Source organism: Triturus cristatus, chromosome 10 (assembly GCF_964204655.1).
Source record: "Triturus cristatus chromosome 10, aTriCri1.1, whole genome shotgun sequence".
In the NCBI taxonomy this organism is placed as follows: domain Eukaryota; kingdom Metazoa; phylum Chordata; class Amphibia; order Caudata; family Salamandridae; genus Triturus; species Triturus cristatus.
In genome coordinates this window covers 146,418,568-146,432,621 of record NC_140593.1, presented here as the reverse complement: position 1 = coordinate 146,432,621, position 14,054 = coordinate 146,418,568, and the positions used below count along the sequence as shown (strand labels likewise).

Here is a 14,054-nt window from a genome sequence, read left to right as displayed (position 1 = left end):
CCCAAATAGCTGATATATTGATTTATTGTCATGTATTCGAAATTGTACACATTGACTCTGTGCAGTGTAACTCTTGGTTCCCGTCCTCTTTTCTTCGTACTGCGTATCCTTTCTTATAGCCATCTTTCTCTCTCGTCCCGTGAAACGGAGCAACTCCAAGTTGGAATATTGCAATTTATGCATGTACTGAATATTCAACTTTCAGTGTGAGGTTTTGTCATTAAGTATATATTCTTATTTTGTTGTCTTCAAAAATCAAAAAAAGAAATTCTGTAATAAAAAAAGGAAAATGACAAGTGGACAAAGATGTTGGCATGTGTTAAGGTTTTTCTTACCTCTGAAAAAGTTGGTAATTTTATAAACCCAGAAAAACGTGGTTGAAGGAACACAAACCTTAGAAAGTGTAACAGATTAGGAGTCTGTGAAGGTTTGGACTGCATTAACGGATTTAAGAATTCATTCATCGTTGCATCGGCAGCAGTTAAGTATGTGTTTACCACCCAACGTGCAGCGCCACTAACAGAGCTGTGCTACTATGAACATCATGTATTAACCACAGGAGACACCTGTAGTCCCATTAGAGTCCTGGAAAAATGTAGTAACATGCAACAGTGTCTCACTGGGAATCAATGAGGCGATGTGATTCAAGGAGTAAATTAATTATTATCTCCTCATTGATTCCCGTTGAGACATTGTCGCATGTTAATACTACGAACATCACAGCTCCAGGAAGGCTCTGACTGGTACAGATTTTTTTATTTTAACAAAGCCATTAATGTCTTGTGTTTGTGGTTGCTCTTGAACAGAAATATGAATTTGTGTCAAACAAATATTACATTTATGACAATTTAGACAAAACAAATCAAATAAAAAGCCAGAGCTACTTTTTAATAAATAAAACATTCCAACGGAATACATCAGATCTTTCTTTTACCATTAAATGTACAAAATAAAGAGGACGTACCACATGGGAATTAAATTTCTCCAACAAGTTTTCCAGAAACTTTTTTGAAGAAAGAAGAGAAGCTTTGTTCAACTGCTCTTGCCTTAAGTCATAGTCATCATGCATTGGCTGGAAAATAAAAACAAAAAAAATAATGAAAGTTTTAGTAATAGCCAGTAAGGTAAGCAGGTTGTAACCCGCAAAGCAACATTCCAACTCCTGGCAGAGAAGACTCAGTTTATCAGCTACAGCAGAGCTGAATAGCAGGTACACTGACCCTTGTCATTTGAGCATAGGCAGCTCCTTCTCCACCGGCAAATTATATCTGACTGCCACCGTCTCTGGAATCTGTCTGGAGGCGAACCTGCGACTCACCTAGTACTCCACACAGTACTGTCCATTGGCCCCAGCTGTCACCTGATTACCTGGATATACAAGGCCATCCAAAAACTCATACCAGCACCACTTACCCAACTGAGAGACAAATGGGAGGAGGAGTTTGAGAGGCTGCTACACGATAAAGAGTGGGAACATGCCCTAGAATTTCCTAGAAAGTACCTCAAAATTCTTGGTTCAAAAATATACAATTCTTCATCCTACACCAAGCCTTCCTGACACTTGCGCGACTTCAGCACTACTACCCCCAGTTACAGTTTTCCTGCCCCCATTGCCAGGCCCCTATCGCAGCATTTCTACATGTGTTCTAGGACTGTCCTGCCTTACAGCACAACTGGGGCGTCATCCATACCACACTGCGTGTGGTCATGGGCTTCCTGACATTACTACCTGGTAGGCCTGTTCGTTAGGCATAGTCAGACACCGGAAACACCACAAAGTCCAGACGCGGTTTACAGCCCTGGCCCACCTCCTAGCTAAGCGAGGAATCACAATGTATTGGCTCGCGTGCCTGCAGGAAGAAGTCTTTTGAAGTCACGAGATAGGCGACTCCTCCTTTGGACAATAGTGCGCATGGGCATCGACTCCATCGTCAGATTGATTTTTTGCCAAGAAGGGAAATGATGGAGTTTTGTCAAAAACAGAAATGGATGTCCATGTATGTTGTATCTAATTAAGATAATACTGGAATAGATAAAGGTAACCGGGGAGGTGGGTGGGCGTGTGTGAATCTGCAGTTCTACATGCCAAGAACAGATGCATACTGGTAAGTAGCATTTTCCGTTCGAGGCATATGAGCTGGAGATCACACACTGTGCATAGATTGCATAGCAGTACTCCTCCTTAGCAGCGACTACCAGTATCTGTTGGAGTAGTTTGAAATAGCATTTTGAGTACATCTTGGCCCACACTAGCTTGTTATATTGCCTGCACATCTACACAATAGTGTTTTGTGAATGTGTGCGGTGTAGACCATGTAGCTGCTTTGCAGATGTGATCTAAGGAAATGTTCCCTAAAATGCCATTGAAGCCCCTATTTTGCGGGTAGAATGGGCTTTAGGGGGAATAGACAGTGTATGTTTTGCTTTGTGATAGCAAATTTGTAAACATTTGACAATCCACCTTGCAATCCCAGACTTTGATATGGGATTGCCTTTATGTGGTGGTGAGAAGGATACAAAAGGTTTTTGCTGTCAATATAGTAAAGGAGTGCTCTTTTTACATCTAGAGTATGAAGAGCTCTTTCTGCTACGGTTTGTGGTTGCAAGAAGAACACTGGCAACTCAACAGCTTGGTTAAGATGGAAGGGAGAAATAACTTTAGGAAGGAATTTGTCCTGAGAACCACTTTGTTATGATGAAGCCGTAAAAATGGTTCTTGAATAGTTAGTGTCTGTAGTTCACTGACTCTTCTGAGAGATGTAATGGCCACAAGGAAAGCGACTTTCCATGTAAGAAAATGTAGTTCGCATTTATGCAGAGGTTCGAATGGAGGACCCATTAATCTTGTAAGGACGATGTTTAGATTCCACACTGGAGAGGGTGGTACCCTGGGAGGAATTATTTTTTTGAGGCCTTCCATAAATGCTTTAATAGCAGGCACCTTAAACAATGACAGATGTTGTCTATTTTGTAGGTAAACTGCTATGGCAGCGAGATGTAATCTAATTGATGCGTATGCTAGATTACATCTTTGAAGATGCAGCAGGTAACATATGATGTGTTGAGTGGAGGCATCTAGAGGATTGATGTTGTTGTTGTTACAGAATATAACAAATCTTTTCCACCTGGCTGCATAGCAGGCTCTAATGGTGGGGCGCCTACCTTCTTTGATAACGTTCATACAATCAGGTGGAAGATTGAGATAACCAAATTCTAGGATTTCAGGAGCCAGATCGCCAGGTTGAGCTGTGCTGGATCTGGGTGTCTGATCTCTCCATGGTTCCGTGTTAAGAGCTGTGGGGAGAGGTGTTTTTGGTGCAGGACTACTGATAGTTCCAGCAATGTTGTAAACCATGGTTGTCAGGCCCATGTTGGAGCAACTAGGATCAGTGTTAGTGACTGTTGTTGCAGCTTGCGCACCACTAATGGAATGAGTGGGAGAGGTGGAAAAGCGTAGGCAAATCTGCCTGACCAATTCATCCATATCGCATTGCCTTTGGACAATGGGTGTGGATATCTGGTGGCGAAGCTTGGGCATTTTGTGTTGTAATGTGTAGCGAAGAGATCTATCTCTGGCTTCCCCCACATTTGGAAAAACGGTTAAATAACTTGTAGATGAAGTTCCCATTCGTGAATCTGTTGTGTCTGACAACTTAACAGATCTGCCATGTGATTTTGAATTACTGGGAGATGTTGGGCTAACAGGAATATGTTTTGAGGATTAGCCCACCTCCATATGCTCTGTGCTAGTTGAGAGCGCTGCAGAGTGAGTCCCCCCCTGTTTTTGTAAATAGTACATTGCTGTCATATTGTACGTGCGGGCTAAGACAGCTTTGCCCGATACCAGTTCTGAAATGATTTTAATGCCAGAAAGATTGCTAGTAACTCCAAATGGTTGATGTGGAGTAGCCTTTGCTGAGGTGTCCATGTGCCCTGTATGGTGTGATGAAGTAGATTAGCTCCCCAGCCGGTGAGCAATGCGTCTGCTGTTAGCACAATCTGTGGAACCGGCTCTAGGAACGGTCACCCTTTGGAAAGGTTTTGGGTGTTCCACCACTGCAGAGAGCGATGTGTTCGGCCGCCCACCAACACCAGATCTGTTAGCTGACCTTGAGCTTGGTTCCACTGACGTGCTAAGCATTCTTGTAAGGGGCACATCTGGAGTCTTGCATGAGGCACTATGAATATGCAAGAGGCCATCATCCCTACGAGTTGCATGAAACTCGAGCTGGAAGTGAGTGTTCTGACTGTTGGAATTTTGTTATAAGGGCTTGCATGCTTGCTATCCTGGCTGGATTGGGATATGCAAGGCTTTTTGAGGTGTTAATTGTGGCACCTAGATATTGTTGGATGTGGGACGGTTGGAGATGAGACTTTGTGAGATTTATGGTAAACCCCAAGTCGTGAAATAGTTGGATTGTGGCGTGTGTGAGATTTACACACTGGGTATGTGACTTGGCTTTTATGAGCCAGTTGTCCAAATATGGGAAGACGTGAATTTTGTCTTCTTAAGTGGGCCGCTACCACTGCCAGACATTTTGTGAAGACTCTGTGTGCTGTGGTGATTCCAAATGGGAGAACCTTGAACTGGTAATGATGACCGTCCAGTACAAACCGAAGATATTTCGGGTGAGCAGGGTGAATGGGAATGTGGAAGTAGGCGTCCTTGAGATCTAAGGTGGCAAGGAAGTCGCCCTGTTTGAGTAGAGGGAGGACCTGTTGAAGAGTGATCATATGAAAATGGTCTGATTGTATGTAGAGGTTTAACGGTCTGAGGTCCAAGATGGGTCTCAGGATCCCGTCCTTCTTTGGAATGAGAAAGTACAGGGAGTAAACCCCCTGTGTTTTGGGGATGAAGGGGAACTGGCTCTATTGCATGTTTTTCTAGGCGGGAAAGCACCTCTTGTTTTAGAAGCGTTAAGTGCTCTGTTGACATTGGACGCTGTTTGGGTGGTATGTTTGGGGGAGTTGAAGTGAGCTCTAGGCAATAACCTGATTGGATGATTTGTCTCACCCACCTGTTCGTGGTAATGTTGTTCCAGACAGGTAGGAACTGTAGCAATATTCCCCCGACTGGAATAGAGTGGTCCGGGGGGAGTGGAGGGAAGTCATTGTTTTGGGTTGGAGGCGCTGCGAGTATTGGTAGTTTTGCCTCTACCTTGTTGTTATTGCCCCTGTAGCCTCCTCTCTAAAAGCCTCTGGTAGATGAGGGCTGGGTGGGACTCTTGTAGGAAATGGAGGGGTTATCAGTGGTAAAACCACTAGAGGCGCCCCTATAAGAGGAGCGACGAAAGGAACTTCTGGGAGCTTGCGATTGCAAAGCTCCCATTGACTTGGCAGTGTCAGTATCCTTTTTCATCTTTTCCAAAGAAGATTCTACAGTGGGCCCAAATAAGTGTTCCTGGTCAAACGGTTGGTTTAATATGGTAGTTTGAACCTCGGGTTTGAAGCCCGAAATACGTAGCCACGCATGTCTGCGTAAAAGGACACTGGTATTAATAGCTCGGGATGCTGTGTCTGCAGCATCCAGAGCACTACGAATAGAGGTATTAGTTATGAGTTTGCCTTCCTGGATGAGATCATTGGCTCGTGTTTTTTTGTATCGATCTGGAAGGTGTTGTAGTAGGGTCTCTAGCTCGTCGTAGTGTGCTGTATCATACCTAGCCAGCAAAGCCTGTGTGTTGGCAATTCTCCATATGTTGGCTGCTTGGGACGCTGTTCTTTTACCAGATGCGTCCAACAGTTTTGACTCCTTATCAGGAGGTGGAGCATCGCCTGTGGTTTGGGAGTTAGCCCTTTTCCTGGCGTTGGAGACCACTAAGGAATCCAAGGGTACCTGCCCTTTAATATAAACAGGGTCAGCTGGGGCAGACTTGTACTTCTTTTCTACCCTGGGGTTAATGACTCTGGCCCTTACAGGATCCTTAAACACTTCAGGAGCGTGTTTGATTACACCTTTTAACATTGGGAGAATGGAAGTGGACCTTTGAGATGGTGCTAAAGTGTCCATGAGGAACTTTTCCTCTACAGGGTCTGTGTGCAAGTTCACACCGTGGTATTCTGCTGCTCTGTGTATGAGCTGAGTGAATCCTTACAGTATCCTCTGCAGGGAATGGTCTAGATGGGTAGATGTTATTCTGTGGTGTGTCAGGAACATCTGGTGTGCCATAATCGTCCCGTGGGTCCTTTGGGGTACTAGGAGGACTAGGTTCCCCTAAAGGTTGATCATCCCCTTCATCTTCAGAGGTGTCGTCATCATCCTGAGGTGAAGGAGATGGTGAGGGCATTGGAGATGGGATAGGAGAGTGGTGTGGAGGAGGAGGTGGAGAAGAAATCCTTAAAGGAGAAGTTGCGATGTTTCTCTTCTTTAAAGGACGTGGAGCTGGTACAGGTTTGTCTATGGATTTCGGTGCCAAAGACGCCGATGTGGAACCAGGCGTCGGTGCGGAGGAAGGCAGTGGTATCTTCTTCGGTGCCAGGGATGGAGTTTCGGCACAGACGGTAGGCTGGCTCGATCCCAAGCGGCCTGAAGGCTTATGTATCGACTTTTCTGCCGAGCCCGAAGGCGGGGCATGGGAAGTTTTGTCCCGATGTGCACCTAGGCCCGAAGGTGAAGGTGTGACTGAAGCCTTTTTGGGAATGGGTGGAGGGAGTTAGGGGTCGACGTCAGTACTTACGACCCGCTGCCCTGGAGTGATGTCTTCGACCTCGGAGTCGTCTGCTTCGGAGGTGCTAATGTTGCCCTCTTGGATCTGCTCCTGCTCCGGTACTGGAAGATATCGTCCGTTATCGATGTCCATGATCGAGCCATGGTTCTTCGAGCTCGACGATCCGGAATTGTTTTCTTGGAGCGGAAAGAGGCACAAGCTGGACAGTCTTTGGCCTCGTGCTCGGGTGAAAGGGAGAGGTGTCACACCTCGTGAAGATCGGCGTATGGAAACTTGGATCCACATTTAAGACACTTTTTGAAAGGAGTCCTTTCCATGAGCCAAAGGCCTAATGAAGCAGGTAGGCCCAAAGGCCTGCGTCGACGACCGGAATCGAAGAGGAGTCACCTATCTTGTGACTTCCAAAGACTTCTTCCAAGACAACAACAAAGTGCAAACATCCGGGCCCAACATCAGATGGTGATCTATGCACAGTGTGTGATCTGCAGCTCGTATGCCTCGAACATAAAATGAATCACAAAAATGAAACCGCAATCTACAGTCTTGATAAGCAGATATCAGGCTTACTATACAACTCTCATCATCTCCATTTTCTCTTCTTGGGTACATTCATAGGAGGACAACCCCCTTTCCCGAGAAGGGCTAGCTCCTCTAAGGCATCACTCTGATCTTCAGCATTGCCCATTTTTATGACTAATGCCTGTAACAATTCCACAGTACCCTTGATATGTCCTTGATGTTATGCTGTACCTTATGATTGATAACAATGTGTACTGCTTCTGGAATGTTAAAAACCCCATAAAATGGTCTAATAAAAAAAATGCCTTAGGTGGGCTCCATGTGCTTAACATCAAACATTTTATTCATCACTAGGAGTGGACATAACTCATGTAATTCTGTGCAGTGCTATCATGCATAATTACCTAAATTCTACGAGATTATGCAGAATTAAATTGTAGGGGTTATCATGTAGGAGTCCTATTATCTGCGTAAGTATGTAAATTTTGGTAAGACTCTACTTTTCTTTTGCTTTATCAGTGTATTATATGAAAAGCTTAAAAATACAATAAACAGATTCAAACAAAAACAGATATGGAGAATTATGCAAGAAAAGTAATTCTGCATTTAGCTCTACTTTGGTTGCGCAAAAGTGCCCCCTTGCATCCCCAATTTACTCCCGGCATTTAGCATTGGTTTCTCCCAATGAACGAGAGGATCCGTTTTGCGCTAAGAAAATAGCACTAAATGCAAAACGACAGGAACAGCAGCTGCCAACAGCTGCTCATGCTCTCTAAATTAGTTGTTTCTATGCTAATCAGCCCCCCCCAATTACTCTTAATTACGTGAGCAGGCATAATTAAAGGTAATTCTACATCAAAGAGTAACCTAGAATTACCAAAATTACTCTGATTATGTCAGTGTAATTAAAATTACTACTAAGCCTATTCATCATCACTATGCCACACCCAGGCATCTGTGAATCACTGGTTTTACTCTTTCCCAGGTATATGCTTAGAGAACCTGTCTGAAATCAACTGTTTCAAAATAAGCAATTTTTGATCACTATGCAACAGAAACGGATTAGTCTTCCACGAGAGCGCCTTCTGGGCACGGCCCCATTTTGAATAATCTAATCAATTTTCACGGTCCTTTCAGCTCCGGTCCCGCGCCCTTTGACAGCCCTCTGGGCTGCTCGTATTCACGATCCCAGGACCCGTGAACATCCTGTTCCGGCCTCTTACGCACCCTCAAGGTAAGCCCGATCCCCATGACGGCCCCGTCACCTGGTTCTGTCACTTCTTTCAGGTTCCCGTCAATATTTCTCTTGCCTCCCTTAGCACCAGTACTGCACATTGCCCGCCCGCCCGCTGAAACCTCCGTAACGAGTTCATCATCCTCAGCTCCTAGTCCGACTCCTTTCGGACCACGCCTAAGGTAATTACTTGTCCCGGTTCGATCCCCAATTGAATCACTTCATCTACCAGACTCACTTCATCCCTTTTTCCCCCCCTTTTTCCCTTCATTCAGATCCCCCTGCGTGACCTTCACGTACCTTCCACGAGCTCCAGGCACCCATCGAGTTGCTTGTCAGGTCAGCGCACCCCGTCATAATCTCATCACTGCGCCTTGTTCATTGACGTTCACACTGTTCTCCTTCCTTAAGCACTGTTTGGAATCGTACTCCTTCTCGGTCTTACCGCCTCACCCCCTGTCATCCCACCTCGCGTGTTGCTACCCTCGGACCAACTCATTATGCCACACATGATTATTCTGGCACACTATTGTTCTTCACCCGCTCACGACTTCCTACCACCTGTTTCACTGACGACAATGGGCACAATCCACGATCTTTTGTTGCCCCCTCACTGTCTATGGCCTGCTCGGTATTGTTTTCACATCGTATTCACGATCCCAGGACCCGTGAACATCCTGTTCCGGCCTCTTACGCACCCTCAAGCACCAGTACTGCACATTGCCCGCTGAAACCTCCGTAACGAGTTCATCATCCTCAGCTCCTAGTCCGACTCCTTTCGGACCACGCCTAAGATCCCCCTGCGTGACCTTCACGTACCTTCCACGAGCTCCAGGCACCCATCGAGTTGCTTGTCAGGCTCCTTGACACTTCCTATCAGGCAACAGTACATACTATAGTCCTGATGATGATCCCGTAATATTGAGAGCTAGGGATCGAAACGTCGACCTTTGTATCAAACAGCACAAGTTAACCACTGTGTAAAAACTAGTGTGTTGTTTGTTGGTATGAGCTTACGTAGTATTGCCATGTAATTGTAAGCCTCCTCTTGCTCTTGTTCCAACCACTCTCCTTGCCTGTTTTTCTTGTGTCTATACTCTCTAGTCTTTTACCTTTACGCTCGGTACAGGACTGTGCCGTTTGCTACCCCTGTTGTGCTCTGTATTCCGTCCATCATTGTTTACCTCGATTAAATAAATATTCCTCTGTCCGGCTGGACATTGGACAACCATCCATAGCGCTCACTGTAGTCTATGTTGAAATATTTACACTATTTCCTCCTATGCCAAGGACCTTTGTTATTTAAAATAAATGGTTTAGACAAATGACATAAAAAGGCACATGGTAATCCTTTTGGTGACAAACCAACACGGTTGGACTTTAAATAGTTTTCTAGAGATAAAAAACGATCTCAATCCAACACTGCTCCAAATGGTCAAACCTGATCACTTCCAAGAAATCAAATCAAAATATCTAAAGGGACTACTCCGTCAGATTAATATAATACAAATGCTTGATCCAGTATAGTGATTATTGTAAAAGTTTAAATTGTTTGCCGGGCATACCACTGCTTCGGCCCCACGTACTTGCAGAAGAAATTTCATCGTCAGTCTGGTAGAAGTTTAAGATCTTCAAATGCATGTCTCCTGCTAAAACTATGATCCAGTCGCTCTCGCCTGGCATAGCTTCCTCAGAAATGGCAACTAGGACTTGAAATTAGTCTTGTCATGTATCTGCTGCCTTTTCAAAAGGCATTAAAAACATGTCTGTTTCCAAATAATTCCTCTTCTATACTTACCTTTGCAGTCCTTCGTAATAAAGCCTCAGCATTGCCTTTTTAGCAATAGAAAGCTTCAGAAAATGTTGTGCATTACATTAAATTGACAATACTCACACACATGAGAGCACACAGCATGTCGATAGCAGAATGGGTCACTCCGTCATTATTCCTCTTCAACGCTTTTACCACCTTCACTCCGAGCCGCTCCCTGAACCTCAAAAGGGAAAGAGACTTTGCATCAACAAACTCTATCCCACAATACAAATACAGGCAATGTTATATGTTGGGAGGTTAGGCTTGGCAGAAACTTTCAAGAATCTAAGACGTGATAGACAGACTAAAGATATTCAGATAAGTATAATCCCCAGGGATAAGCATACATTTAAATGCACAATTGGGGACCTTTATAAAAGCAAAGAATGGTATTACAATTAGGAATCATGGTAAACAATTGATGTGCAGTTTTCCTAGAACCAAGCCTTTCCATCAGTCTCTCACCCAACCTTCTTCCCTTCTCACAGAATTAACTCTTTCCATGATATTTTGGCAGTCTACCTAGTTCAGAATCAGTAGTGTGTCTATATTCGAATTGGGAATCAGACTACATTTGTTGTCTTATTTGCATATATCCCAGTAGAAATTAAAGTACAACGGTCTTAAGTTTTTAAACACTCCTACTATAGCTCCTGGAACTTCCACCTCTACCTTCGCTTTCCTACATGACCAAAACCTGGTGATGTTTCTGAAAACTTTAGCTAAAGCAGACTTGCAAATTCCCATTGCCTGTGGTTTTTTGGAGGAGACTATGGTTTTCAGATCACTCCTCAACAACACTTATTGAGCAGTGATCTATAGGGGCAGAGGAGGGATTTCTGAAAGGTGGTCGGACCCCAGAAAAGAATAACATTGTCTTTTGTTGGTGAGATTTAGACACTTTGAGTCAAAGGACAGCTTTCTGACCATACAGCTACAATTACTCAGACCTCTAAAGTAAAGTTAGGGTAATTATCTTCCACGATGTAATTCGTGGCTTTGTTCTGCCCCAGAAGTGATGGCGCAGAGATGCATGAAATTGCCACCCCAGCACACAGTTGTCAGTTAATTGCTTAACTGTTTGCACGCCCTCTGATGCACAGCAGTGACAATTGGAGGTACCAGTGTGCAGATCTCCAATTTGGTACTATTTTAGGTGGTAAAAGGAAGCAACTTCACAGAACAGAAAGAAGGAATGGCAGAGAGGAATCTGTGGTTAGACATTGTATCCACTAGAAAGAGTATTACCAAAGGTAAATAACTAATTATTTTGATGGATACTTATAACCAAAGGTTTCTCACTGTTAATATAGATACCAAAGCAGTACTTCTCAACCAAGCTAGAAGTTCTGTACAGTGGACTTCGACCAAAATGTCCTGCAGGGCTGAACAAGGCTAAATCCCCCTTCAAATTAAACCAAGCCGTCAAGGCACTAGTACTTCTTGATATTGTGCATCGACACTCACATTGTGGCCTCACAGATGTCAAGAACAGGCACACCCCGTGCTAACACAGTGGTAGCAGTCTTGGTCCTTGTCATGGTTCCCGGCTCGCGCAGCGCGTTGCCTCCTTGGCGCATGTGGGATCGGGTAGTGGTGCAGGTTCCCGGCTTGCGCAGCGCGTTACCTCTCTGGCGCATGCGGGATCGGGTAGTGGTGCAGGGCACGCAGCAAGCGGTTAGCGGTCTAGCTTCCCGACCGGAACCACTGCTGCGTCACCCAAGCGCTTCCGGGGGACGCCGCATAAACTACGGCGGTTCCCGCCGGTCAGCGCTTCAAATTAACGCTGCCACAGTTCCAGTAGCCTCGACGTCACGGATCTCGTCACAAGGTTGGTGCGCATCAGGAAACTTTGTGCATACGCTCTGCTGAGCGTCTCAACGGGCATTTGGTCATCACCGCGCCTAAGAATTTTGGGGGACTTATCCAACACGCGCTGGTGCGCATTCAGAACCTCTGCAGGCACCACGCTGGGGCGCTTGTAGTTTCCCTAGCACAACGCCTGAACTCTTCAAGGGGCTCATTGCAAACACCGCGCATGAACACTTCTGGGGGCACATAACAGACACGCGCTGGAGCGCATACATACCGTTTGCAGACACCGCGCTGGAGCGCTTTGTTTTCCTTTACACCGCGCAGGAGTGCTTTGTTTTCCTTTGCACCGCGCAGGAGCGCTTGCTTTTCTTTTCGTCGCGCAGGAGCGCTTGCTTTTCTTTTTACCGCGCAGGAGCGCTGTGTTGTACTTTATACTTTGGCACCAAGATACTAGTTATTGCTACTCCTTCTTTCCGTTGGAAGCGGAGCGCGCAGGAGCGCTTATCGTTGTGGTTTCTTCCTTCCTCGAGCTGCCTTTCACCAGGTAATTATCCGAGCCCCAGGTGCCTAAGAGGTAACATAGATAGGGGGTTGCGCGTCCCTGCTCTAATTGGTCTCCCTTGTTTTCTCTCACAGGTAGACACAAGGAGGTGAGATTCCTTCCACACATAGTTTTAATTTCCTTTGGCTGCCTTCCCCTATCCATCTCTATCCCCATTGGTGTCAGTTCCCTGCTGGGGTGAGGTGGGTACGGGGGCGAGAGCTCATGTCGTCTCTGCGAGAAAACTCCGCAAGCCACAGGTGAGCCTTGTGGGGTACTTGACAGAATTCGAAGCCCACGAGTATACTCTCGCCCGGGCGACATGAGCGATACGGAAATCTCTCTGCAGGACATAGCAGCCATGCTCTCTAGCATGCAGGCTGAAAACCTCAGCCTGCGCCAGGACATCACGGCCTTACAAGGCCAAGCGGCAGCTGGGGTACCGGGTCCTTGGGGTCCCTCGCCTACCACCAGGGTCAGACAGGACGGGTTGATACGACCTCCCCTATTTACCTATGGGGGCCCTTCTTCCGCTTCCCCTCAGGACCATGCCATTCAGGTTACGACGCCCCATCCTGTGCAACTAGCTCCACCTGAAAGCTTTTATGGGGACAGTACGAAATACAGCGAATTCCTGCATCAGTGCCAGCTACACTTTATGGCCAAGGCTTCTGCCTTTCCAGACGACGCGTCCAAGATCTCCTTCATCTTGTCCTATATGGGTGGAGACGCCGCTCAGTGGTCCATAGCCTTGGTGGAGAATGACGATCCCATGTTGTACAATCTTCCTGTATTCAAGGAGACAATGCGGCGCATGTTCGCCCGACACACGTTCGTGCAAGCCGCCGACAATGAGCTGCTTAACTTGAAACAAGGGACTAATGACCTGCTTCATTACATTACCACGTTCAGTAGGCTGGTCATCGAGGCCCATTGGCCGGAATCCAAGAAGGTATCCATTTTTTACAGAGGTTTACGGGATGAGCTCAAAGACCTGATCTCACAAATACCTGATCCACCAGAAGACATCAGACAGTTCATCGACCTCGTGGTTAAATTAAACTTCAGGGTACAGGAGCGGAAAACCGATAAGAACAGAGGAGGCGATAGCCGGTTCCTGCCTTGTAGAGAAAGAACCAAGGAGGACCCAGCTCCGACAAACGACACACCAGAACCCATGCAAATCGGTGGAATCCGGGGTCCTCTCTCCAATGAAGAAAGAGAGAAGCGAAGGAAACAAAACCTCTGTTTCTACTGTGGTAAGAACGGCCATTTCGTGAGAGAATGCCCGGTCAAGCTCACGCGAACAAAGGGCAGGAGGCCCTTTGCGCTGCCCGTATCCAAAGGAGAAGGGCCAGGAAACGGAGAAACCCAGTAGACAGAGGGGTCCGGCTACTGGGTTCATCGTCCTGCAGGACAGCGATCCCAGCCTGTTTCGGTGACAATCGCCATTTAGGCGTGGAG

General features: G+C 46.0%; 1 protein-coding gene across 5 annotated transcripts in view; it reads right to left on the bottom strand.

Annotated features, from left to right (window-relative positions):
* Positions 1–14,054, bottom strand: part of DNAJC13 (DnaJ heat shock protein family (Hsp40) member C13) — a 1,667,846-nt gene that overhangs the window by 1,297,224 nt on the left and 356,568 nt on the right. For 3 of the 5 annotated variants that reach the window (XR_014970022.1, XM_085630673.1, XM_085630671.1), the window contains exons 13-14: positions 10,316–10,415; positions 965–1,072 (exon numbers count right to left, since the gene is read on the bottom strand). Coding sequence is in view for 4 of the 5 variants with exons in the window: in XM_085630673.1 (XP_085486799.1) it covers positions 965–1,072; positions 10,316–10,415 (208 nt within the window). In the remaining variant the exon portion in view is untranslated. The remainder of the gene's footprint in view (positions 1–964; positions 1,073–10,315; positions 10,416–14,054) is intronic. The other 2 variants (XM_085630672.1, XM_085630674.1) reach the window with 1 other exon arrangement.